Genomic DNA, 27689 nt, shown 5'->3' with positions numbered 1-27689 from the left:
ACAGACAGTGGAGATGTTGTTTCTGAAGGGGAGGCCGAAGCCCAGTCTCAGGTGTGGGCTGAGGGATTAGTTCCAGTCACCAAAGACGTACTTTGGTTTCTGCTATTTCTACCCTACTCCTTCTCCCAGCCTGTCGTCCCCCACGTGTCTCCTCCCCATTTCATCCTACACCGTGTATCTGGTTGGTCTAAGCGTGTACGGCTGCCCTGGCAACCTCTTCCTCCCCACCTGTCCCTCCCCAAGGCCCTGAATCGGTGGACTAGGCTGAGAAGAGGGCTCTCAGGAAAGGAGGCAGCATCCTTCCAAGGGTCCGAGGGGCAGGAGGATGGGGTATAGGTGAGGCTTCTCTAAGTGAGAGTCCCAGGGACGAAGCCAGTGGAATGAATCTTACTTCAGCTGCTGTGCCTCCCTCCAACTGCAGAGGGCGCCAAAGAACTTAGAGGCAGAAGGCAGGGGGTGGGACCAACCATCACCCCGCCGCTGGTGGGAAGACCCTTGCCATGAGTGGGGCAAAGGAGCCCCAGGTCTGTCATGAACTAGCTGTGTGACTTGGGCAGGCCCTCCCTGGCTCTGGGCCTCAGTTTCCTCATCTGTGAACAGGGCGACAGTGAGGATCCAGCCAGAGAGGCTGGTGTGGGCAATGCCTGAAGCCCTGTGACCCGCTCTCCTCCGGGGGTTCCCGTGACTTCCCGGCTCAGCTCCCTCTCGCACTGAGACTTGGGGTCCAGCCGGCCCTGGTTCCCGAGAGCCCCTTGTGCTGCTGCATAGCCTCCCTCCTGCCGGCCTGGAGAGCTGGTCTCCCCCCTCCCTCTGCCCCCATCAGAGCCTGCGCAGCCAGGAGAACCCAGAGAAAGGTGCTGGAGGAGGATGGAGAGGCTGTCCCGATGGTGGAGTGATGGGCGAGGTGAGGGTACTGAGGGTCATACAGCGGCCGTCTGCTTGATGCTGTGGAAGCTGATCCGCGTGGGTGACGTGGGGATGGACACGGCCCGGGCCCGGGGGACTCGGAGGGAGTGATGGTCCTGCCAGCGGTGCCACTTCTTCTTCACAGCCGAGCGCACCTGTGGGGTTAGGAGGCGGCTCGACTGGGCCTGTGGAGGCCAATCCTGGGTCCCGGCCAGTCCTCTCCCCTGCTCCCTGCCCCTTGCAGGGCCACCAAGGGAGGCTGGGGCGGCCCCCCTGACTGCCAGCCTCACATCCAGAGACCGGCTGTTTCCAAAAGCAGGGTCCTTCTCACCTCCTCTGCAGCCCTGACCTCCTCTACCTCCTGAAAGACCTGCATTGCTTACCACTGCACGCAGCTGAGATGGAGAGCTAGTCATTTCAAGACCTGACCGTCACTGGTGCTGTTCTATTCTCATTTGTATTGCAATGGAAGAAGTTTTTCTGCAAACTGGATCGTGTCCCCACAGGCTAGCCTGGCACATGGTTGAACAGAATAACTGTTCCGTAAGCATTCATTGTTTGCTTGCTTTAGTGGCTCCTTCTCTCCCTACCCTCCAGCACATGCCGGTCTCCACTGTTGGACTTTCCTATCTGGGGTCTGCTTTAATTGACAGAGACCCAGGCATGCAGACCCCACCATTGCCCTGTGCACGGGCAGGTGACGAGGCCTCAGGATGGCACTGGCATTCCTCTGGGGTGTCTGGAAGCTCTCGGGCCCTGGGAGGGTGTCTGCTCTTTGCCCCAGCACCCACTGTGTGTCCTCCCCCACCACAGACCTGAGTGAACATCTCCCCCAAGTCCGCCGCGCTGGGATTCTGGGCCTTGTAAGCTAACCAAGCTTCACCAGAGCCTGGCTCCCTGGAGCCCACCCACAGGCGTGTGGCCTTCCCTGCGGCGTCAGGGGACAGGAAAGGACGCGCTGGTGTCTTTCTGCTCCCTGGGTCCATAAAGGCCTGGATGCACGGCTCGCACCTGACTTGCTCCTGGAAAGCGCTCTCCTGTCATCACCTGTGTTCTGGCTTCCTTCTTCTGTGAGCCCCTGTGGCCTGGGCTCCTGCCCACCCAACTCTCCGAGTGCAATGAGAGAGTCGGTATATCGTTTCTGACCTGCAGAGTCAACCTTCTAAACTGGTTGGAGTCCCTCAGGCAGGATTCCTGTCTCCCCAAAGCTGGGTGGTTTCTCCAGACTTCCCCTCCCTTCTCCAGAGCAGAGCTGAGCAGAGCCAGGGATGCCCAAAAGGCTGGGGGGCTCCCCTCGAACTTCCCTGGAGTGGGGTCTGAGGACAGGCCTCCTGGGCCTGGTGTCATACCTCTCCATTGAAGAAGCAGTAGAAGACGGACACAAAGAAACCCTGGGAAGGAAGAGGGAGACATCAGTGACCTGCTCAGGGAGCCACTCTGCCTGGGGGGTCGGGGGGTGGAGAGGGGACAGGATGACTGGGGGAACACTCTGACTCGGGACCCCGGAGGCTCAGAGCTGGGTAAGCACCCCCATCGTGGAGCAGGTGTACCGGGGTCCACCGCGAGTGACAGGCTGCCATGAGTCCTCAGAGCAGGGGCTGGGCCGGCAGGAGGTGCAGGCTAGGGTGACCCTGACCCAGTCGGGGGTGGGCCCACCTGGGCCCCGGGGTGGGAATGACGGCGCCAGGGCCTGGGTTCAGGATGTGCACGCACTTGTGTTTCAGTGCGTACGAACTAAACCAAGCCAGCGAGGGCACGGGTGCCCGAGCACGCCAGGTCAGGGGCGCTCTCTGTGGCCGCATCCCACTACGTGCCCCACCTGGAATGACTGCAGGAAGGAGTTGAAATAGATGAACACGATCTGTGACAGCTCGTCCTCCCCAGGGCTGACGAAGAAGAGCATGTAGGTGACGCCCAGAAGGGGCAAGAGAACCAGGGTGGCCTTCACCGCCTTCCTGGGGAGGGGGGAAGGGTGACAAGACCCATCTGAGCCCCTGAGGCACGTGGGGCCTCACTCGCTGGCATCTCTTCTGGGAGCCTGAGCGAGGGCCCTGCCCAGAGGCAGAGGAATGGCCCAGATGGCCTCCTCATTGCCCCCCTGCTGAGGGTCAGGGCACCCCTCACTCACCTGTACTGGATCGTCTCCGACGTGGTGGACGCTCGTAACTTCGTCATTAGGATCCTGACGATGTTGAACAGAAATACAAAATTGATCTGCAGGGACAGGGGGCAGAGAGGGAAAAAGGGAGGACCACGAGGTGGGGATGAGAGGAGAGGCAACCACCTCCCCTGTAACCCACTGAGAATCCATGTCCCACCCCACTCACCCCAGCACCTGCCTGGGGTCCCAAGACCTCTGCTCCTCCCTCACCGGGGCAGGCAGGTACCCCACTTGCCAGGTCCCCTGTCACCTGAGGACTCCAGAGCCTGCTTCTCCACACCCTGACCCGAGGGAGGAAAAGCAGCCTTGGAGGCATGTGCACAAGGGCTCAAAGGTCACTCCTTCCCGAGGCGCCCAGAGCTCTGCCCGGCCCGCCCCCGCTGCTGCAGGGCCCCCACCTGTCAACTGAGGGTCTCCCTGAGGCCCTCTGGACAGAGGACAGCCCTGCCCTGGCGGAGGAGACCCGGCCAGATGGAGGGATTAATAACTCGGTTGCTGGGAGGACTGATTAATCTCTCACCATTCGTCCCCTGCACCCAGGAAAACTCTAGATTCTTCGCAGACACGCCTGAGGCAATGGAGATGAACAGGCTGCTGGGCTGACTCCAGCAGTTGGCTCCTGGAAGGGCCTCATTTATCTTCATTCTGAGCCTTCTCTCAGCATCGGAGCCTGCCGCTCCCAGCCTCTCCCCGGGACCTGCCCTGTGCTGCATGTGGTGGTCTCTGTGGGTGTGCAAGTGTCCTGTTAAACCGTGTCGGCTTGTCTGTGTGCCTGTGTGCTGCCTTCTCAATGCTCCCCCTGGGTCTGTGCTTGTGTGCTTGCCTTGGTGTGTTCCTGTGTGAGTGTGGACCTGGGGACATGGACACACCTGTGTCTCTCTTCACCCATCTCCAGGTACGAGTAGACAGGAAAGTGAGTGTTGTATGCCTAACACCCTGGGGATCTCTCACAGGAAAGTACCCACGTGTCAGAAGGAGATACGTACTAGCCCAGGGGTGTCTGCTGGCTCACGTGTGTGCACACGTCTGAGTATGTGCGTGTGTTTATTCACACACACGCCCCTCCCAAGTCCTGGTCCTGAGACTCCGTCATCTCTGGAGCCTCCTAAGTTCTGAGGCTTGGGGACACAGGCAGACATCACGGGACACACATCCCTGTGGCCTCTGGCTCACCCCTAAGCTTGAGGATTCTCTGGGGCCCTGGGGGGCTCCCTCCTCAGCCACAGCCTGCTGTTCCAGTGACCACAGTAACACAGCCTGGTGAACCTAGGGTGAGGGGTGGTGGAAGCATTCAGCCAGGGCTGCCTACGGCCTGCTGCACCTTGCTTCCTCTTAAGGCCTATCTAATTTCCAGCTCCTGGGTTTCTGGTCTATTCCCTTGGATCATGAGGTCACTTTAACACATAGGCCGATCCTAATTTTCTCATACAAGTGATCCAAAATACTTGACCTTTTCCGATTCTTCATGACTTCTGTGATAATAGAGGTTGTTGGAGTCAAAATATATTCTCATTTCTTCCACATTTCCCTGCATTAAATCTTATTCACTAATCATCCATAAACCCACTAACCAATTCACTCAGTTATCCACCCACTCTTATCCATCTATCCATCCATCCATGAATCCATCCAAATATTACTCAACCATCCATTCATTATTTTATCTACCCACTCTCCCACCCACTTATTTAACATGTAACATTCATCCATCCATCTAAATATCTACTCAACATTCCATTCATCAGTTTATCTACCCACCCACCCACTCACCCACTTATTCAACAGGTAACGTACATACATCCACTAACCATCCAACCACCCATCCATCTAGTCAATAAGCAATTGCTGAGCACCTCTGGGCTACAGGGCGCTGTTCCATGTGCTGAGGCAAGAGCAGGGACAGGGGCTGGTGTGGAGGGTCTGGGAGACAAGACCTTATGCCCTCTGCTCACCCCAGGCAGGAGCTGGTGATGCTGCCTACACCCCACCTCAGGCTGGTCTGTGCAGCCCCAAAGTCACTCTTTCCTTTTGGGCTTGGTTCCCAGGTTCCCCCTGTACAACATCTTCTCCACCTCACTTCACTGCAGGCACCTTCCTCCCTTCCCCAGGGAGCCGCTGACACCGCCCTCCTACCTGGTTCCAAACCCTCCCTGTCTGCGCATGTGCAGAGGCGGGCAGGGAGGGAGGAAGGGGGACTGACATCTCTTCCTCCTTGGCTTCAGACACGGTTCCTCCTGTCCTTTAAACCCAGGCTGGGAGAGGTAGTCCCAGCCCTTGGGGGTGTCCTCTGCTCCCCTCCAGCTCTGGGTATTGGGGTGCTGCCATCACATCTCAGCTCCTTGTAGCGCACATTCACCAAGCCCAGCAACATAGCCAGCCTGCTTGTCCACCTGGATCTGTGGAGCCTAGTGAGTCTCAAAGGCCCGAGTCCTGAGTCCCACTGCGTTCAGGGCCCTGGCTGGGCCACAGAGAAAGCCCAGACAACTCACATCCCTGCTCACAAGGCCCCTGGACACCAGGGTTCTCCCACTAGAGTATGCACATCAAAGGCGCTTGCTCCAAATGCCGCTCTTGGACACACCCCAGAGATTCCCAGTGGCAGGTGGAGGCCCTGGGATCTACATTTGGAATAGGGGCAGCCGGGATATTGCTGAGGAAGACGCCACCCATGGAACAAAGAGGCAAGGCTTTCACCGGACAGACCTCACGTGCCACACACCATTCACCTGTAGCTGCAGGGGACAGCTCTCAGCTTGGGGCTTTCTCTGGTGCCAGGGAAGCTAGCTCAGCCTGAAAATGGGGAGAGGGTAGCTGGAAATGTGGGGACTCAAGGTCTCCAGGGCAACCTCCACTGATGGGGCATGAAGCATATGGGTAACTCTCTACTCCCACCGCTCGTTGTGTTTCCTGGGACCACCTCCCACGTGAACATCTGGCGCCAAGTCCTTGTCGCATGGCTCTAATTCCAGCTATTCCAATTGGCATCTGCGTGGCCTTGGGCAAATTACTTAACGTTTCTGAGCTTCTGCTTCCTTGTCCGTCCAGTGGGGATAGCCATGGAGCCCGTCTGGGAAGGTTGGCACAGGTTCAAATACTCATGGAAAGCACTGAGCTCATGCCCTTCCCACGCCATCAACAAGTGACAACAGTCTCCTGCAAACCCAACCAGCCAACTCACTTCCCAGAGCCCAGAAATGAGCACGGGGGGTCTCTCAGACAGCTGTGGACTGCTGGGGGAGTCCGGGGGTGGCAGGGTATCCAAAGGAAGGGATGACAGGAGGTGGTGGGTAACCTGCCCTCCAGTCTCAGCTCAGCTAGCTATTCGTGATGACCTTGGGCAGCTGTTTCATCTCCCAGGTTCTTCATCTGTGAAACGGGGAGCATCATCCCTACTTCCAGGCATCGAGGATGTGAGGATTGGAAGTAATGAAGATAGAGCTTCTGGAAGGGCTGAGCTTGGAACCTGGAAGCCCTGTCCATGTGTATAGCTGGGTGTGGACCGGGTCCAAAGGGAAAGACGCACGGGGCTCTTGGTGAGGGTGGAACCGCAGAAGGGGGCATGGAGAGGAGGTGGGAGCTGGGTATTGTCACTGGGCCTTCCAAGCCTGTCCCCCTTCTCTGTCCATTTCCTCACTGCTGTCCAACATCTTTGCAGAGGGGGCTCGCTTCCCACCCAAGCCAGCCTTCCTTGGCTGAGTGCCAGGCTCATCAGAAGCCCTCTCCCTCCAGGATGGGCTCTCAGCAGCTGGCAGGGAGGGGATGGGTCTCATAGGGTTTCCGCTCACACTGGTGGAGGGGGGAATCAGTGACTCATTGCAGCTAGGACTCCAAGGACAATGATTCCCCCTTCTGACTGCTGCCAAGGACTGGCTTCTATCTCTGAAATGAATGGAGCCCTGATGGTGGACTTTCAGGCAGTGGGTAAAAAACCTTCCTAGTCATCGCCAGTTCCTATACATCAAGGACACTCCAAAGATGGGGGGCGTCAAATGAATCCCTGAGGAAATTACAAAAAGGAGGAGAGTAAGGAAATAAAAAGAGATAAACAGTCATTGTCTCCAAGGTAGACCAAAGAAACCCCCATTAGGCACCTGCTGTGTGCAAGGCGGTGGTGCTCTCTCAAGCTTCGTGCACTGGGAGCAGGTGGCCCTTTAAGGAGCCTGAAATTAACAAGCCTGAAATAAGTCTTACGTAAATGCCAGTTTCTTATGGGGCTTTTTTGTATGTCTATTTTTTTTAGCGTATGATATATAATGGGTTCTTTTTTTCTGCAGAATGCAGCCTCGACTTAAAATCTACCTTAATTAAAGCTCGTCGTGGTTTAGAGACGTGGCGACAATTATATCTTAGATGTTAATACATTTGGCAAAGGGCGGGGAGCTGGATGAGGAATAATTGCTCATTACGCTTCCTTTGTCCCACTGCTCCAGGCTGGGGGCGGTGGGCTGGGCCCTGGAGGGGGTCGCTGCGGGTAGAGGGAGAGTAGGTCTGGGCCGAACAGAATCCCGCGGACCCTTCTCTTGCCACCAGCTGCCCTCCTTGCCTGGCTTGTACCTGGCAAGGGGATGTCAGATGTCGGAGGCATTAGAAATCTGCCAGTCGGATTTTCTCTGCCCAGAACCTGAGGGCCAGAGAGGGGAGAGGACTGAATCATGGCGTGGAGCTCGAGGAAGGGAGAGCTGGGAGCGGGATGCCAGGCAGCGGGGTGGTGCATACAGAGTGTGTGCGGGGGGGGCCGATCCAGACCCTGTCCCTCCCCAGCATCTCTGCTGGGTGGGTCCTCTGCTGTCCTCCTGGTGCCCAGCCCTGTCCCACTTCCCACCGAGGACGTACCAAGAGCACGAGGATGATGGGGCCCTGGTAGATGTAGTCCACCAGATCGCCGGGCTCCTTGCCAAACCAGCACCTGCAAAGATGGAGTGGCTGTAAGTGGCCTGCTGAACCACAGCCTGGGGACCACTGCAGCCTCGGGGCCAGGGTCCTCTGTCTTGACTCTTTCTGAGATCCAATTTCCATGGCTGTTCCTTCCCCCGAAGCCTGGGTGGACAGCCCCAGCCCCACTGACCACCCTGGCTCATACCTGGGCTGCCTTTTGCCCTACATGGAGGGTCTGGTCTCCCCAGGCAGACTGAGGCAGGCCCTGGGTCTCCTCCCCCTTCTCCTTGCTCCCTCACCCCATCCCAGGATGCTGGACATGCAGGAGGCTCATGAAAGGAGAGCTGGGCTCCCCGTCGCTGGCCAGGGCCCAACTGCCTGTACCACCTCTTCCCACATTGCTTGGAACCCGCCTCTCCTTGTGCCAGGCACTCAGACGCACAAAGCAGCAGATGTGGAGGCAGGAGCCTTCTCCTAGCCCGATCCCTGGCCTCATTCACCCAGGGAAGGAAGCTTGCTGCTGTTAGAGGCTTGGTTATTCTTTGGGGATGCTGGGGTTGAAGAAGCTTCAGGGTCTGGAGGAAGGGCTGGCCCAGGACCCAGTCTGGCTCTGCCAGCAACTCCTACTGGACCTCAGAAAGGGCCCCACAAGAGTTCAGGAAATTCTGTGTCTTCTGCAACTTCAGAGGTCATCCAGTGCACATTGCCTCAGGCAGGATTCTCCTCTGCAGCCTCCCAGCACTGTTTTTTTACTTTTCTTTGCTTAAACACCCCCTTTGATGGGAAGCTCACTACCTCTCAAGGCAGCCCTCTCACTCTTGGGCAGCTTTTATCGTTAGGAGCTCTTCCTAATGTTGAGCTCTCAGCACCCACGCCATTCCTGCCCCCTGCCCCCCAGATCCCATCTGCTCCCTCCATCCTCAGTGACTCCTTGAGTATCTGTATACAGATACTGACGTTCCTCTGTCCCCCCTTTTCTCAGCTGGTGGCACCCAACTTCCCCGCCGTTCCCTGGCTGACCTGCAGCTAGAATTGCCATCATCTGGGCCGAGGCCGAGTATTTCAAAGTCTCTGGTGCAGAGAGGGGCCCAGCACGGAACACTGCACCCCAGGAAGAGACTGGGATGCCAGAATAAAACAAGCTTCCACTGGCCTGGCCCGGGCATCTGTGGGGGGCTCAATACCACAGCTGGAGGTGCTCTGAGCTGAAAGCCTGGAGCCAGACTTGCCACATCCAACTCCAGGAGGCCGCCTTACCAAAGGCTAAGGGGGTCGTGCGTTGGGTGCTTAAAGGAACGATTCCTAACTCAATTCAACAAAATTGACTTGACACCTATCGCATGAGTACCTCTGGGTGCCAAGGAAATGTTCTCAATTTAAGGACAATGGAAAAGTGAACTGTCCTGGCGTGGCTGCAATTCTTGCCCCGTGGCTGACCTGTCCTAACATCCCTCTGAGCCCCATGGCTGGCCTGTCCTTACTTACTGTTCATTCTCATAGTAGAGTTTGCCAATGGCCCAGGCGATGATGATGGGGCAGGGGATGCCTGAAAGAAGGACAGACACAGCTGCAGTGGACAGACAGATGGTCAGGAGCCCCTCTTGTAGAACACAGTGTGGGGAGGAACCACAAAGGGCTAGAATCTTGTTTCCAATCATCTAACTGCAGGCCATCCATGACCTTGAGGGGCCCTGTCCCTAGACCCCTGCCCCCATCCCTCCCTCACTCTCAGCCATCCCCTCCAAGCAGGTCAGAGAGATGAGGGGACAGCGTGATTTTCTGAGATTTTTTGATAGAGAAGTGGAGCTGGCCAGCTTTTCTTTTGAAGCCAGAGACAAAGGTCTTTGGATTGGCCATTCCAGGCAGGAAGAGGAAGGCTATTTGTGGACTGTCCTTTCAGAGGGACTATTTGCTTCTTCCTCTCCAGCATGGAGGGGAGCGGCTGCATCCTCGGACTGTCCTGGGGATGGTAGACAGGAATGCGGTCCAGTCCTTGGACCCAAGATGAAGGGAGGTGACCCTGTCAGCAGTACCCTCTCCCCACTAGACCCTGCAGGTCCCCCCAGGACCCTCACACCATCCAATGAAGAGGAAGAGCCGCTTGCGCAGGCGATCGGTGGAGTAGGTCATGACGATGGCCGTGTGCAGGTAGCAGCCCTCCACGAACATCCAGAAGAAGTTAGTCACCACGAAGTAGTTGAAGCTGGTGGTGATGCAGCGGCACCAGACCTGCGCGGGGCAAGCAGCAGTCAGTGGCTGCCTGGGGCCCAGGCCCAAGTGCACAGCTTGGGCGCTGATGGAGGGGAGGTCGTTTGAGTTGAGTCATGGACGTGGCATTAAACACCCTTGAATCTCATTCTGGGAAGCTTCATCCTTTCTCTTCCACATTTTCCAGAAAGTACCAGGCTCCCCTGGTACCAGGGGGTCTGACTTCTCACCAGTGTTTTCTAATCTCCTTTTTCATAAAAGAAAGAGGGAGTCTGACTCTGAGATTTTTTGCAGGGAGAGGCTAGAATTGAACAGCAGTGTCGTGTTTCACCGTCACTTTTTTTTGAGGGTCACCTTCACTTCACAGCGAGTCAGACTGGTTTCCGTTTCGGGGTGGACTATGAAATTTCACGTAGAAAAAAATTAGTGAGTCAATTAAAAGAAAATTGTTATTGAACTAATACAGGGTCTGTGAAGGTGAGCTGCAGCGGTGGAGGTGATCCTCCCAAATCTCTGGGCTGAGGAGATTCTGGGCTTAGTGTCATCACTGCCGTCTCTGGAGGGAGACTTCCTTACACCGGGACCTCGGGCAACTGGCCATACCTCTCTGAACCTCAACGTGCCGCAGAGAAAAGAATCATCCCATCTTGCAGGTTGGTTCAAGAAGATGGAGGCGGCCAAGGCAGGCGCCAAGAAATGAATGTTGGTGCCATTTGCCTTCTCAGCTGAGGGGAATTTGTCCCTGTCCCTCTGAGCACGGTTACTACCCCTCCCTCGGGGGACAAGCCCGCCCAGAGCCACCTTGGGCCACGGCCAGGTCTGGCCTCAGGCCAGAGCTCTTCTCAGCTGACCCTACCTGGCCATCTTCCCCAGGGGTTCGTCACCAGGGCACCCTCAGAGCTGAGGATGTGGGGATTGGTGGTTAGAGGAGCCCTGTGATGGGGAGCTGACTGTCCTCTTGGACAGCTCAGCGCCTCTCTGTCCGGCTCTAACAGCTGGGGCTGTCAGACAATCCATCAGCTGAGCTGATCACAGCCTCCGTGACTTTCCTGCACGGTCCCAGCCCTGATCTCGGGCCCCACGCGGCCATCTGTCTCCTCTGTTCCGAGAAAGTCCTGCTGAGGTGGCGTGCGAAAGATCCCCTCCTCCCAATCTTGTTTTTCCTCCAAGTTAACGATGCCTTGTCAGTACAAGCCAACATTGGGCTGCAGGGCACCCCAAACTGACTGAATTCCGTGGGTGCGGAGGCAGGGCTCAACATGGGGCCAAGTGAAGCGTCATACCAGGCTGGGTGTGCGCTCAGGTCTAGCCATCCAAAGACGATGTATTGAACAGTCTCTAACAGTGGGCCAAAGAGCTCTGTGCATGGCTCCACTCTGGGCTCCGGTTTTACGACTTGGACACAGTACAACAGAGGCTGACATAAATCCACCATGGGCAGCTAACGTGCTGGCCTGCTCAAGATCCTGGTGGCCCAGACGTAGAGGCATCATTACAGTGTCATCTAACCTCCCTGAACCTCAGTTTCCATGTCTGTATAATGGGGGCGAAATCCCTACAGGTCTCTCATTGGAATGAATTGCTCTAAAGCTCAATAGAGGTTAATTTCAGCCTCCTTTTCTCTAAGGAATCTTTGGGAGGTGCTAAAGTCACAAGATGGGGAGTGCAACAGGATAACCCAAAGCCTGCTGTCAGGTTTGTGCTGCTCCCCAGACCCCGGCCTGGAGCCCCATTCTCCCACCCCTGGCTCTGGAGCGACAATGATTGGGTGCAGGTGAGCTCAGGTTCGGGTCTGCACGCGAGGACTGGGCAAGAGAGATGGGGGACCCCAGAGCCCAGAGCCCCCCAGGTCCGGCCCCAAACCTCTACCCAGAGACCTCATTGCTCTCATGCACTTCATGGTCGATGAGCTGCAGCAGGAACCACGTGACATTTCGCAGGATAAATGTAGTGATGAGGTTCCAGTGAATCACGTTCCGCAGACAGCGGATGCTCCTGTGGGACCAGGTCAGGGGTCAGCCGGGACAGGCTGCACCTGGGCTCAGAGTTCAGTTGGGGCAGGGGGCAGCTGGCGTCATGGGTCAGCTGGGCCTGCACCCCCTGCCACCCCCTCCTCAGGCAAGGGAGAGACTCAGCCTGGGGTGAAGGCAGGGTTGCACCAGGAACCAAATTCCCACTCGTGGTGACCACGGTTGGGTCTTCCGGAGCTGGCTCCCTTTTTGCCTCCTGCATGCCCGCCAGCGGTCAGTGCCCAGGCACCTCCCCAAGCCCTTTTTGTCCGTTGGCTCCAGGGACCCCAGAGAGGAGCTGAGAATGGGAGAGGTGAAGGGGGTGCTGTGGGAGGAGGGCAGAGAAAAAGCAGGGGCGGGGTGGACTCACCGCAGGGCCAGGAAAAGCAGGAAGGCAGCCACAAGGGCTGCCACAGACACGCAGTGGCCCAGGTAGTTGACAATGAGCGCGATGCGGTAGTGCAGGTCATACTTCCTCTGCTGGACACACAGACAGACACACGGGCAGACAGAGGCTTGGGGCATGTGGAGGGTGGGGCCGGGCACTCTAGCAATGGCCACCCCGTGCGTCCTGACCCTGGGGGCAGAAGAGGCTCCAAGTGTCACCACCACACCTGGCACCCAGAGCTCTCTCCTGTCGGCCCTGCGTGGCTCTTGGTATAAATGGCTGTGGTCAGGTGTCCCCTGTGCAATTGGAGGGCAGATCTGAGCACAATGTATTCTGAGTTATGCCATAGATATGGGTATGTAGATCCTATTTTCTTTTTGATTCTGGAATGGGAGTTGCTACACCTGTGTTTCATCTCAGCTCACACCCTAAAGGGCTGAGCGACTGAGGGTGTATTGATTTATATCTCTGGGACTCAGTTTTGATATCTGTACAATGGAGCCAACCTGTCCTCCTGTCTCAGAAGCAGCGACCTACGGCAGGTCTGCAGGTGCCTTGGGATCAGTCTGCCCTGGGTGCAGCAGTGAGGGGGTACCTTACCTGTAGAGATTTTAAGAGCAATATTAAGGCCAAATGAAATCAGTCTGCTTTTTATTATCACCACATGCTGGCAATTCTGAACAGAGGCAATGATAAAATACTCCTTCCTGCCAGGGCAGACTATCCCGCCACCCCACACCGCTTTGGTTTGCCATTGCTTAGAGGGGCTGTGAGACGAAGAGGTGACGGCAGAGGGCAGGAGGGGACCTCTTTCTCTCCTTTATGGCCCATCCCACTTGTCACTCTTGTGGCCCTCACTGCAGAGCCCTTTGGCTCGCATTTTGTAGAATCACTTTCTCAGGGCAGACAAATGTTTTTCCTCTGAACTTGGACTTCTTTTGGGGAAAAGTTTCAGCCCCACTGGGGGCCATAATGGGCAAAGGAGGAGAGGGATGGGGTGGGATGTATCATTTGGTGTCAGGAACGAGGCGAAGCTTCAAGAGGAAGGAGGCTGGCACTGCAGATAGCACGGAATCCAGCACCAGAGCAAGGGGGGGCTGGTGAGGTCGGAGTGGGACCCAGCTTCCCGTGGGGACTGCCCTTCTGGGGGCTGCCCTTGTTTCCACGTGGAGTCATAGAATCAGAATGCCAGACGGGGAAACTGAGGCCCAGAGGAGGAAGGAAGTCACACTGCCTGTTAGATGTCGGGGCCCTGGTTACAGGGTCATCCCCTTCTCGTGCCATGTGCCACCTTGCTGGTGTCCTCCACCAGCTGAGCTCGCCTGAAGGTGAGCCTCTACGTCCCCTTCTCACAGGCCAGGGGGCATAGAGTGGTGGCAAGAGGTGCAAGAAAGGGGTGGGTGGGTGACACAGGACTGGTTCTGCCACCCTTGGCATCCTCTGTGCTCTGAGTCCTACTACCTGTACAGGACCAGGGGTGAGGCAGGTGGGAGCCACTCACCTTATCATCCAAAATGGGCTCACACTGTGAGTAGTTGATCCGTGAGGCCCAGGTCCCATTCTCCAAGCACTCTCGGTAGGCATTCCCTACAAAAGATGCACCAAGAGGCGGGTCACTCCCCTCCTCAAGAACACTCCCTGGCTCCCTGGTGCCCACAGGATAAGGTCCCTATGTCTCAGCCTCTCTAGGCCGGGAAACACGTCTGAATGTTCACGTGAAAGTCATTCATGTGAAAAGTGCACAAAAGCCTTACCACTCATGGCAGCTAAAAGGCATGATAAAACCCATTTTTGATACAATTTTTGACTAGCATTTTGTACACTCCCTTTAATTTTGTTTGAAACTGAACCCCACTGTGAGCCCTGGGATGTGGCTGAAGATTCACTGCTTTCAGCATGCCAAAGGGTTTCCATCCTAATCGCAATCCTTTTATGCTCATGAGATCCATACTTTTCCCACCAGTATCAGCACTTCCACTTTCACCACAGTCACTATTTATACAGCAGGTGTTTGCCCTGTACCAGGTCCTCTTCTAACTGCTTTGTTTACACTCGTCCATTCAATCCTCAGGCAACCCCATGGAGTAGGTACTGAGATTAACCCATTTTACAGATGAGAAAACTGAGGCACAGGGAGATCAAGCAGCTTGCCAAGGATACAAAGATGAGAAGATTCAAGCCCAGAAGGTCTGGCTTCAGGGTTTATGTTCCTAACCCCTGGGCTACTGAGTAGTGGTACGGGAATGACAGCAATATGGGGAAACAGGACTGCGCTGCTGACCTTGAGCTGCGGCTGCCTGGGAGACCACCATGTGATCTCTAAATGTCTGAGAACCTGGCTCTGTGTTAAAGTTGGAATGTGATGTGGGAAAAGACATTTCAGAGCATCAGTGTCTGATGTACTGAAGTGAGGGTTTTATTGAAGGGAGACGTATGAAATTCAAGGAACGCCCATTTTCTTTAAATCCTAGTTTGACTGTCAAGATCTAGCTCCTAAACCACGCTCTCCAGGTAGCCCATCGTCACTTCCAGCCAGAGGAATGCCTCACACCTGATAACTCCAAAGCCCTCTGCCAGCCTCTGCTCTGCATTTCGCTGTCTTATGTACCCTACCACCCCCGCTTACTTACAAATTCTAAACGATCTATTGTTTGGGGATAATTTGTACCAGCGTTCTGCTCTCTGGCTAATGGGCAGTTGTTTGTGGATTTTTCTTTTGGGCTTACGTTAGAATCACAATATAAAGCTAATTTTAAAAAAATAGCTCACAGAGCACAGAGTCACAGAGCTGAAGGGGAAACCTTAGATTGTTTTTGGAAGCAATGAGTTCTGAAATAATTAAGTTACTTTAAAAATCCACTTCCGCTGAGCTAACAGTGAGTTAAAAGCAATGGAGTTATGAAGGAGCACTTGCTGAAGAGCAGAAACAATGGGGGAGATTCTATTAGCCTAATTGTTTTTTAATTTGGTGCTCTGAGCTTATAGATTTTTCAAATTCGGGATTTTTACTGGCCTATTCCTGGGCCTGTCACCTGTCAGCGAGGCCTGCCTCGGGCAGGTCCCTCGCCCAAGTGTGAGTCAGTCAGGCCTATGCGGGTCTGACACCGACTCTGACCCCAATATGAGGACACTAGCTCCTAGCCTCTGACCATGGCACCCAATTCCCCACTTGGGTTTTCTCCCTCTACAGGATTGTTTTACTACAGGTTGTATGTTAAGAGAAAGAAAGAAAGGTTGTATGTTAAGAGAATTTGAGGCATAGGGTCAGTGATGTTACTGAACTAAAGGACAGAGTACGGGGTGAAACCAACGGGACCAATGTAAAGGCGTTTTGGGAGGGTGGGTGATTTTGTAAAATGAACAGTCCCACCCTAATGGGGATTTAGAGTCCTTCTCAACAGGCCTGTGTGAGGTGAGACAGACCCTGATCCTGGCTATGGTTCAAAGGGCAGAAAAACTTATCTTCTGTGAATGTGTTCCCAGATGTCATCTAGCTTTTCTGAAGTCAGTGCTAAGCTCCTTCCTCCAGGAAGGCCTCTTTGATTGCTTGCATCTCACGAGTCTCTTTCTCCTGAGCCTCCCAACGCCCCCAACCCTCTCAGTCCTGACAGCCTGAGCCCCACATTCCAGCCCTTGCTCATGACCTGGCCTCAGTTGTTCAGGTGGGTGAGTCTGGTGTCTCACATCAGCGTGGGGCCCCCTGAGGACAAGACCTCAGAATACTCATCTCCCAAGTATGATACCTCGTGGTGGTACTGACCGTGGGGCGGGCTTGCGGAAAGGAGTGGGTCAGGATAGAGATGCTGCAGATTTGAGACCTTTCTGGTCCCTCACATCAATGGCCCTGGGGTACCAAGCTCCGTGGATTCTGTCTCCTCTTTCTTTTTCCGGAGTCCATCTCTCTCCTGCCCAGCCTTCCACCCACTCTCTAGTCACCTTGCACTGGCACAACACCCTCCTATCTTGCCCTCTGGCCTCATCTCTTGCCCCCCTCGACTCTCTACCCTTTACCCCCACTGCCAGAGCGATCATGCTGATTTCTGAATAAAAGTCATCAGCAGCTTTTTATTGCTCTTGGGAATAAAGTCCAACTTTCTTGGTGTGCTATTCAAGGCCCTTGACACCCGGGCCCCAGCCGAACTTTCCTGACCCATCCCTACCACTCCACATGGCAGCTGACATTTACACCAACCAGCAGGCCTGGCACACACCGAGCTCCATACCGAGCCACCCCCTGAGACACCCTCCGCACTCTCACCCTTTACGCATGCACATATTCCTACAAACTCCTACTTATCTTTTAAACCCCAGCTCTAATGCCGCCTCCTCCTGGAGGCTTCCCCAACACCCAAGGTATTACGTAATCTCTTCTTTTTCCCTCTAAACACCTCCTCTATGTCTTCCCATCTCTTGAAACATAGGTCTTCAGACTCTATTGTCCTTGAACTACAGCCACATATCCATTTCATGCCACAGTCCAGTACACACACACACACAGCTCACATGACTGAATCCAGTTTCACAAAGTGAAATTTATCTTGACCGCAGCTATAATGTTTTTCTTTCTATGACATTCTAATGAATTATATTTATTCTATATACAAATACTAGTCACAACCCACTAAATTTACTTCACAATCCACTATCGTACAACATAGTTTGAAAAAGAAAAATCTCTTTTAGAGCTTTTGCCGGAATTCACTGTGAGTCTCATCTCTTTAGAATTGATCCTTCTTTTCTTTGCTACTGAACTTGAGCTCCCTGGGGACAGTCAAGTAGGAAGAAACCATATTGGAGTCAACAGTTCCCTCCTCAGGAGTGAGCCATTGAGTATACGTGGGCTGAATCAAATTGACTCAGGTCTGTTGAAACCCTGGAAGGCAGGGTCTGAGATGTGGGATGTAGTGGTGGGAGGGAGCTTCCCTCTGGGGGCCCAGCCATGCCTGGGAATGAGGCTCTGGCTATAGACACTGGGTACCAGGGGACTGGAAGAGAGACGTTCCCAGCACTTCAGGGGAGCTGGCTAATGAGGACACTGCGCCCTCAGGCACAGCCTTGGACAGGAGAAAGTAAGACAGCAAGAGTCCCCCCTGGGACCCACAGGAAGATGCGCACGGAGAGTCTGAGGGCAGATGGTCAGGCCAGAATTGTGGGGATGGATGTAGTGAGGTGGGTGCCTGTTACCACAGCAACGCAGGTGCCTCCGCTGAAGATCGATGCCAATGGTGTGCAGTGTAGTCTGCCAGGGGCATTAGGGTCTGGGTGATGCAGGCAAGGTCTTCTCTTCCAGAGCTCTGTGGTCTGGGAAGCCTGGACTCTCCTGCAGCGTGCCCTGGCCTGTTGAAAGCCCTCATTACAATGTGCTCTGTCCCTTTCAGATGCTGACGCTTTGACAAGAGCTTCTGATTTGGGCAGTCACCTGAGAGGTCCAGGAGCCTGGCTGGGAGAAGATGGAAGCCGAAATTCTAGCTGTAATTTTGTCTCTGGCTGATTAAGTGACCTTGGCTAAGTCCCGTCCCTCTCAGCCTCACTTTCCCCACTCAGAAAAAGTAATGTAAACCGCTTCTCAGTGATGCTATTGGCATCTCAGGTGGGTCAAGTATTTGTTGTGTGGACCTAGCTATCTCCTTCCTGTCTGGCTTCCTTTTCAATCTGCTAACTGCCAGTAGTACCCTCGAGCCATTGTGACAACCCCAGACATCCATACATCACTTTTAAGCGCTCCCGAGGTTGGCACTTCTATCTCCGATAGTCGAACTGGCAACATATCGGAGATGGGGACCACGAGGGACCATTTTTGGTGGTGGTTACGAGGGAGAGAGTGCCAGAGACAGGCTGGGCATGGGGATGAGTGGGAATGTGGTGGAGGAGAACAATGTCGTCATCGGCTGTCGGGAAAGAAGATGACAAGAAGTGAGGGTGGGAGGGTGCTGACAGGGTGATGGGAAGGGCCAGAAGCAGTATTTACCAAAGGGATGAGGTCATGTGCAGGACTGAAATTTTCAGCACCACGGACAGCAAAATGCTACCACTGCCCACTTCCCACCATGAACGCAGGTGGGGAACCTTGGAGAGCGCCTAAGACTCACCCCTCCCCGCTCTGCCCATTTGGCCCATAGCCCTGGGCCCAGGCCAAGAAGGTCAAGATAATCCATGACCCTCTTCAATGCCCAGCTTCAGTCCTAGTACCTCCAGGTGCTTCAACGACTGCTCCAGCCCCTGGAGGGTCAGCTGCTCACTTCTCTTAGCTCATGCTGGGTCGGTATTGTTCTCTCATTGATTTCTGTAAAGGGGTCATGCCTTCCCAGCTAGCTAAGGAGTAGGGGTGGCAAGGCCTAGGTCACCTCTGGCCCTTTCTTAAGGGCTACACAGAGCTGCGCACACAGGGGCTCAGGATGGACCGAGGTGGTGCTGTGGTCTAGGCTACCGGGGAACTCCAAATGAGAATGAGAGGCTCAGCGTGGGCCAAGAGGATGGTCTGTCACCTTGGATGCCCAGGCTCTGTCAAGCTGCATGGCAAATGCAAAACTGTCCCACGTGCAGGAGCGTCGTGAGCCTCACGCTCGTGGCGCAGGCAGGCTGAGCCCCGCTGCCAGAACTGCTGACACTCTAAGTCCAGCTGGGTGTCAGCTGGGTAGGGGCGTCCATCTGAAATGGCAAACCTGTGGTCAGCATCCTCCAGGTTCCAGGCAAGAAAGTAAATTGGGAACTGAGTCAGCAGGCATCTCCCTGGGAATTTAAGAGGGCGAGGCAACTTCTCCTTCATTTGGTCTAAAGGGGCCCAAAGAGGGAGACATGTCCACGGTCACCAGCAATGAAGAGGCAGAAATAGATCTCTCTCCCCCAGGACACACGTTCTTATGGGAGATCCTGGAGTCAGTGTTTCTGGAAGGGAGAGGCTCTCCCTGCTACCCTGTGTTCCAGAAGATGTAGTCAGTTGTGCCACCTCTGCAGTGTCCTAGCCACTTAGTGTCTGGACCCCCAGAGCAGAAAATGCCTGAAGGGCCAGATATGCCACCCTCGGTCCCCTTACTGCTTTTCCCTGCAGTTGGACTACTGCAGACCTAGCTATCTCCTTCCTGTCTGGCTTGGGACCTACACCTTAGGTCACTTTTCTTTTGCGGGAAAAATCTCTACTGCCTGGACTAGGCAGTGATACTGTGGGCATGACTAATTGCTTTTCACCTCCAGTTAAGAGACCATTTGGGGAAACACGGTACAGTCATGGTGCCAACAGCACAGTCTCCCTGAGCTTCCCAAACAATGTGCGTCTCCCTGAGTTAAGTCTGAACATTTCCCGTCTTGATCTAATCACCGCACGTTGGTGGGGCAGAGGTGGGGGCAGCTGGTGACGCTCACCCCAGCTCAGGACCAACCTGCTGGGTTGAGAGATCGGGAATCTGCTGTCACCAACCCAGTCATCAGGTTGGGAAGGGCCTCCTCGGGGCCATCTGCTCGTGACATCTGGGATGAGAGAAGGGCACTTCTTTCCCCTCTCTTCAGTATTGTGTGGACGCTGCTCTCCAGACCCCCTTGTCCATTCTGGACCTCCCCAAACCCTCAGCTCTCTATATCTGAAGGGCTTTTCACCCATGATGCCCCTCCGTCCTTGAGTATGTATGGCAGGGGTAAATGTCCACACTTACATCAGACAGTGGGGAAACTGAGTCAGGGAGGCACAAAGCAGCTTCATGGAGACCACAGTGGGCCCATAAAAAGGGAAGAGGTGTGAGTGGAATCCAGCTCACTGTGTGAGATCACTGGCCTCCCCAGGGAAGGGGCAAGTGGGAGGAGGTGCCTACCCCTGCTCCAGCCCCTATTGTGCAGGGCTCCCTCCTTCCAGGCATCCCTAGCAGCTCGTCGCCATGACACCCGCCAGCGGAGGGAAGCGGAGAGACGGAAGCCCACAGCACAGGCTGCCACGGAGGGAGGGATGTCAGGGGAAGGGGCCACGACAACTCACCCAGCACACCGCCCACCCTGTACAGAGAAACGGAGGCCCAAAGAGGAGAAAAGCCTGCCCAAAGGTGAGACAAGCAGGATTATGTGAAGTGACGGGGGTGGGCGAGTGGGGCGGGCGGTGAACACATCTCTGGCTGGCAGAGTCCTAAGTCTGGGGACTTAGGGGGCCAAGGGGCTGCTTCTCTCCAGAGGCCTTTGGGGATCAGACCCTCTTAGTGTAGACAGACCGCCCCCTCCCAAGACACCATCCAGAGACCACTCAGTTTAGTGCCTCTCAGGGACAACAGAAGGCCACACCACCTCAGGACAGCCATCCTCGGTGGGAGTGGGACCCTCAAGGACCTGATCCCGGAGACACTTCTCTTTCCAGACCCTAGGCCTCGCTCTCCTCCCCTTGCTGCCAAGAGCCTAGCTGGGCACGGGGAGCCCTAGGCAGCGTCGTCTCCTAGTCGTGATGGGGCCCCATGAGGTTAGTATGTTTTCTGTGTCCTTCACACAGATAAGGAAATTGAGACTTAGATGGGGTGGAGCTGCCCGGCACTCAGTGAATCGCGGCACAGCCAGGACCTCGGTGAGCTCTCCTGAAGCTGGGTCTGGGTTCCTCCTGCTGTTCCTCGCCTCCAGCCCCACCCCTGCAGGAGCTGTGAAAGGAAGTTCTGGCCAGACTCTGGAGTACCTGGTTTGAGGTGGGTGAACTGCATTTGGGGTCCTGTGGGGTGGGTCCTGAGAGTCACTGGGGGTGGCGATTTGCCCTGGGGGTTCCAGACCCTGCTGGGGTTGCCAGGGTGTGGGGGGAGTGGGCAGGGAAGGATGCTGCAGGCTCTGGCTCAGTAGCGGGAGGGAGGGGAGGGGAGGGGCAAAGTCAAAGTTCCTAGCCGATCTGGATTCAGATTTAGATGGTACGTCCTGGACATCAAGCGGCATCCTCCCAGAGTGCTCCAGTCCTGCATCATGGCGCTACGGACAAGCAGCTCGGACTCTAATGCTAGCAGAACCGAGGCCCACGCCCCGGCCTTCAAGGCCTCCATGATCCGGCCCTATTCCCTCTCCACCTCTGTTCCCACACTCCCTTCCACCTGACACATCACTGGCCCAATTTTTCAAGGCCCTGCTCCCCAGCACTTCCTCCATGAAGTCTTCCCAACTTGCTTCTCCCTCTTTTTTGGAATCAACCTCCTCCCATGAACTCCTACAGCCTTGGTTGTGCTATTTCACTTAAGAGCAAATAGCAAAAAGTTCTCTTTAAGAATCTCTCTCTCTCTAACACAGCAGCCCCTGGAAGGCTGGGTCAGGTCTTATGCCTCTTTGAAGAGCTTGTTTCTAGTGGAGAAAAGGCAACATACCCACAAACCCAATAAAAGGTGAACCTGGACAGGGAATAGGACATTAAGTGGAGGATTCCTGGGGAAGGGGCGAGGGAAAGTAGCGGGTGGCTACATCTTTGGTCTTCCCTGAGATGAAGGGTCCTTAAGCAGAAGGACAGCTGAGACTCCACTGTTACACTTCTCAGCTGTCTGGGCCCCATGTATGCAGAGGTGGAAAAATGCTAGAGCGTGGGCTGAGAGCCCCCAGAGCCTGCTGAGGCTATTCAGGGTGCTGGCTTTCTGTGGGACCCTGGGCAAGTGTCTTTTCCTCTCCGGTCCAGTCATATCCCAGCCTTAAGCAGCAGGGGCGGGGAGGGTTGAACTCAGCACAGAAGGCCTCACAGCTGGGAAGTTCTCAGGTGTCTGGATGGCCAGAGGGGCATCCTTTCTGCTCTGTCTCTCTTTCCTCTTCCTTCCCTCAGTCAGACCCTCAGTGATGGTCATGCCTGTCCCACTTTCCCTCTCTCCCAGCAGGGGACAGTTCGCACACACAGGGTAACTGCTGACCCTTGGGCTTCAGGAGTCAGGGTGTGGTTGGGTCTCACTGGGGACTGGGAATGCAGACCTGAGTTCCTGGAGTAACAGCTTCTATTCCTCAACCCAGGGGCCCATCTACCTGGGACCCTCCCTGAGGCTCCACCCCAGGACCAGGCCTGTCCTCAACAAATGTAATATCCCCACTGCTTCAAGACCTTCAAGAACCACTCCCACCCCCTCCAGGAAGCCTTCCAGGAATGCTCTAGTGCCCACCAAACCCATCTTTCCAATCCCTGATGGTTGATTTGTGTAAGCTTGGTCTTTAAGCAGCCTGGGGCTCTGTGAGGACAGGGCTCAGCCTTTCTCATCACCCCTGGCTCCTGAGCAGAAGCAGGTAGACCCAGTGGGAAGACTCCTGTGGCTGGAGACCACCTAGTTTATGTGTTTCCATTTTAACACAACTAGGGCTTCAGAATGTCTCTAGACTGGGGTTCTGGGAAGTGGAGACCCCTCAGTCCTCCCCATAGGGTTGGGTTAGGTGAGGCATCTCTTCCCCTGTCCTGGCAGATGTCTCAGTATAGATGGGCCTGCCATTCTCAGCAGGACATGGTGCGAGCCTGAGGTCAAGGAGCCGAGGCTGAGCCAGGCTGGGCTTAGTGATTCCGCAGGAGGAAAATGACCCTGTCCACGAGGCTGCGGGACCCTCCTTTGCAGACACGAGGCCCACAGGGACAGGCAAGGGGAGGTGCCTGAGTGGGGCAGATAGAACGAGGGATGGGAGGAGGGAGAGATAGAGGATTTGGGGAGAAGGAAGGGAGGGAGGGGGATGGAGAGAGGGGTAGGGGGAGGGAGAGAGAGAGAGGGAGGAAGGGAGCTGAAGAAGGAAGATGGAGGGAGGGAGGGAGGGAAAGAGAATCACATAGATAGAAAACAAGATAGAGACTGAGAAATACACAGAGACATACACACAAAAAGAGACAGAGAGAAAATACACCCAGAGACAGAGATAGAACCACACATAGAAAGGAAAACAGAGATAGAGCCATGGAGACAAAGAGAACAACACAGAGAGAGACATGTACACAGAGATGGGCACAGAAGTGGAATACAGGTGAGACGTGGGAGGAAAATGGAACACAGTGCCCACCTCTGGCCAGACCACTGCTGGGCTAATCCACTTCCCTTCTCCCTACAGACAGGGAGACTGAGGCCCAGGAAGGGGGTGGGACTTGCCCCAGCTTCTACTGTGTATGGACATTATGATAGTTTTGGGTGGCCCAGAATTTGAACCTGATTCCCATATGGGCTTCGGGGAAACCTGGGAGAGGCAGAGAACACCTCCTGCCACAGGGCTGAGATGCCAGGCCCTCATCTTCTAGGCTCCCTTGTAGCCAGAGCTGGAGTGTGGGACCCAAAGCTCCACACTCCCCGCACCTCAACAGATGCACTGGCCCTGAGGAAATCAGTGAGCTGGGGCCCACAAAATGGAGATGGGCAGAGTGTTTCCTGGGGACCACTGCAGGAAACTTAAGAACCCAAGGCAGTGATGACAGCAGGGCCATGGTCCATCTGGTGGCCAGGGCTCGTGGCGTTGTCAGGACCCACTCAGGGAGAGTAGGGGTTCCCTCACTGGGCCAGCTCTGCCCTGAGTTCTTGGCTGGGGACCCCATTTCTGGTTCTGGTTCTCCGTTCCATCCAGTAATTCTGTAAGCTCTCCGACAGCGTTTCAACAAATTCCTTCTCTGTTTAACCCATCAGGTTTGCTTTCTCAGAGGCAGCAGAGCCTTAGTTAGAAACCTTGTTCTGTTATAAGCTGTGTGACTTTGGGAAAGTCACTTAACTTCTCTGTGCCTCAGTTTCCCCACGTGCAATAGGATAATATTATGTCTGTTATTGGGTGTGTGTAAAGACTAATGAGTTAACATAGGTCAAAGACAGTACAGACACACAGAACCTGCACCAGGTGGGGGAAAACACTGGAGGGGACTCGGACACGTGGGCACTTAACTGGGTTCTGCCATGGACGAGCATGGGTGGCCTTGAACAAGTCCCTTCCCTTCCCTTGGCCATTGCTGAATCTGGAAACAGTCTCTGGGTAAGAATAACAAGGCTCTGACCAAGTCTCCCACACTTGCTACCTGTAGCTGTTAGCTAACCACACAAGAACTCCTGAATACCTTGTCTCCAGACCAAGGCACTAGCCTGGGCTTCCTCAACCAGCCAATTGCGTTCTCCATATCTTCACTCAGACGTCCCTCCAGCTCCTCAGACCACATACCCTCTACTGTACTCAGCATTTTCCTAGTGTGGTCCCTCAATCCTCCCTCTTCCCTGTCCCATACCAGTCTTGTCAGTTACAAATGCATCCTTGCCCTCTTCTGCTCTCGCAGCCTCCACTTAACCTGGGTCAGTTACAGTAGTCTCCTAACCCCTCCTTTTGCCACCAGAGACTCTGTGTCCCAAAGCTGAGCTCCTCTGCTCACAAGCTCCCCTAGGCTCCCTCCTGCACCAAAGGTGAAGTCCTCTGCAACACTGTGAGTCATCTGACCAGCATCCATCCATCTGGTCTCATCTGCTTCTTTCTCCTACTACCTGTGCTCCATATAACACTGGCCAGTCCCGAGGCACAAAGCACGGTCCCCATCTCTTCCCCTAGACTTACTATACTTTCACCTACTAAAATCCCACCTGTCCCCAGAAGTCCAGCTCAGAGGCTAAACCCTCCCTGATCCTCCAGGGTGAAGGCATGAGTCTTTTCCTGTCCCTCTAAGCTCTTCTCGCAAACTGTCTCTCACGGATGCAGTGCTGCCTGGTGGTTAAGAGTGATGGCTGAGGGCTTCCCTGGTGACCCAGTGGCTGGGAGTCTGCCTGCCGATGCAGGGGACACGGGTTTGTGCCCCGGTCCGGGAAGATCCCACATGCCGCAGAGCGGCTGGGCCCGTGAGCCATGGCCGCTGAGCCTGTGCGTCCGGAGCCTGTGCTCCGCAACGAGAGAGCCCCGCGTACCGCCAAAAAAAAAAAAAAACAAAAAAAGAGTGACGGCTGAGGGAGCTGATTATAACCTTGAAAAAACTGACTTCATGTCTCTGAGCCTCAGTTTTCTCATCTGCAATATGGGCATAAGAGCAGTGCATATCTCAGGAGGCCTTAGGGAGGTGGGGATGATGGGATTATGTATGCAAAACTCTCTCAGTGGTAGCTGGCACCTGGACCATGACCCACACTTGGTAGCTTTGTGGCCGATTCTCTGTGCTCAGCTGAGTGGACGAAAGTACACGAGGACTGTTGCCTAAGCTTCTGTCCCATGCAGGCAATGCCCGCCCTCTAAAACATGAGGCTTCAGCGGGGGTCTGGCTGTAGCATAACAAAATTGGGTAGGAAGAGGAGCCGGGACCCTTCCTCCTCTTCCCCCAGGCTTCTCATAGGAGCTTTTTCCCTCCCCGTGTCCTTCTTTCTCCAGGAAAGATCCCTCTGAAAAGGCAAACAGAGCAGGAGGAAGCGGTGGCTAGGAGGCAGGGGAGGAGAGAAATCAATCACCCTGTTGCCATTGCCATTAGCTACCTTGGCTCTTCCCACTTCAGCCGCCACACTGGTTAATGGCAATGCTGCTTCTGCCCCACACGCTTCTCCCACTCGCCAGAAGTCAGTACTTTGGTCCAAATGAAGAAAATTGTTCATTAGTACCAGGGGCTAATTGGCACTACGTTTACCAACCTCCGTGGCACCCTGACCTTTTTCTCAGCTTCTCATTTGACATGATGTGAGTGGTCTGGTACGTGCTGCGGCACCTCCTTTGGGAAGTCTTCTCATCTCCCCTCCCCTCTCCCTCCTCGTCCCATAGCCCCCTTGCAGTCCCCAATCAGGGCGTTTATCACTCTGTATCCCTTTTGTCTGTTGCAATTGTGAGTGGGGGCCTCAACGCCAGTGCAGTGGCTGGCACGTAGTAGTTGTTTAATAAACTGTTTGAATACTGTGCTCAGCTTGGCAATGGAGAAGAGATCCAGGCCCTGTCCTTGGGGGCTCCAGGCTGGTTGAGGGGAGAGGGGACAGCTCAGGCTGTACGAACCAGAGCAGAGCTGCCTCAGGTCCACAGGCCGTGGGGTGGAGGGGCCGCATCACCTCACTTAGCGCTTGGTCTCTGGGTTTAGACTGAGCCACTGCCCCACCCCACACGGCTCACAAGATCCTAAAAATACAGTTTTATAATCTCAGGACTGGGAAGGAGCGTGGAAGCCATTCCTTCTGCTTGCACATCTCCTGGGTCAGGGACATCACCTCCTCCCAGGGAGGTTTGCTTTAATCATGGATAGGAAGTGTGGTCAGATGACGCAGAAACCTTCCTCAGCAGCCCCACTACCTCTCTCACTCCCTTCCGTTAGGAGCGCCACCGCCATTGGACTCCTCCAAGCACAGCTGTTCTCTGGGACACGAGAGCCCTCCGCTGGTGCAGATGGGGCAATGCCACTCAGCCTCAGGTGCACATGCCACGGTCTAGCCCTCTAACCATCTCTCGGGGTGAAGGCCTGAGTTCGGACAGGCATGTGTGTGTGTGTGTGTGTGTGTGCGCACGCGTGCGAGTGAGGCGACAGGGGAGCTGTGCCACTATTCAGACACACATTCAGAGACAGGCTGCTATGATGCTTCCAGGATAAGGGGCTTCAGACAAGCAGGTGCCCTCCACTCTTGCCCCGTGTCTCAGAAGGCTCTTTGCTGGTGGGGCGGGGCTGGAAATGTGAGTGGCTGTTCAGGGCGGGCTGGCGATGCTGCATTCCACAGCCTCACAAGACGCTCCCACTTGGCTCCCATCAGACCTTCCACAGGGCATAGACTCAGACACCCCCTCCCCTCCCAGAGCCTAACCGGAACAACCCCACCTGGATGCTGTGTGACTCCTGTGGCCTCTGCTGCCGTCCTCCCCAGAGTGTCAAGCCAGCCGGTGATTGGCCAGGAGGAAGGAGAGCACAGGCTGTTCTCCCAGGGAGTGGGGGTGGGCGGTCCTGATTCAGACACCATGCGTTACCTGGGTAGCAGGAGTAATGCTGACCACCGCCCCGGACTCACAGCCCCGAGGGCCAGTCCGGGGACATCCGGGTAGGGAAGAGGCTACACCCCACACTCCGGCCCAGAAACGGCTACGCTTTGCATGCCCCCCAACACAAGCCTCACCCCATTTTTCCTGCCTCCTGCTCTCCTCCTCTCCCACAGTAGAGTCTGATCGTGGCACTCACCCTGGGGGCTGGGAACTTAGTCTATGCGCCCCACCCCTTCCCACCTCCCCGGGGAGATGGGGGGTGGAAACTGGCTAAACACAGAGACGCCCTAATGGAGAAACTTCAGGC

At 55.1% G+C, this 27689-nt stretch overlaps 1 protein-coding gene across 4 annotated transcripts in view; it reads right to left on the bottom strand.

Moving 5' to 3' along the window:
* Positions 1–416: 416 nt before the first annotated feature.
* The window catches only part of CRHR2 (corticotropin releasing hormone receptor 2), a 44060-nt gene continuing 16787 nt past the window's right edge, over positions 417–27689 (bottom strand). The window contains exons 3-12 of one of the 4 annotated variants that reach the window (XM_032643032.1): positions 14049–14134; positions 12530–12636; positions 12028–12145; positions 10018–10171; positions 9428–9488; positions 7901–7973; positions 3035–3120; positions 2726–2861; positions 2256–2297; positions 417–1061 (exon numbers count right to left, since the gene is read on the bottom strand). In XM_032643032.1, the coding sequence (XP_032498923.1) occupies positions 921–1061; positions 2256–2297; positions 2726–2861; positions 3035–3120; positions 7901–7973; positions 9428–9488; positions 10018–10171; positions 12028–12145; positions 12530–12636; positions 14049–14134 (1004 nt within the window). In that variant the 3' untranslated portion in view covers positions 417–920. Of the gene's footprint in view, positions 1062–2255; positions 2298–2725; positions 2862–3034; positions 3121–7900; positions 7974–9427; positions 9489–10017; positions 10172–12027; positions 12146–12529; positions 12640–14048; positions 14135–27689 lie in introns of all 4 variants that reach the window. The other 3 variants (XM_032643031.1, XM_032643029.1, XM_032643030.1) reach the window with 3 other exon arrangements.

Source organism: Phocoena sinus, chromosome 9 (assembly GCF_008692025.1).
Source record: "Phocoena sinus isolate mPhoSin1 chromosome 9, mPhoSin1.pri, whole genome shotgun sequence".
Lineage (NCBI taxonomy): Eukaryota > Metazoa > Chordata > Mammalia > Artiodactyla > Phocoenidae > Phocoena > Phocoena sinus.
This window is presented reverse-complemented; position numbering and strand designations above follow the sequence as displayed.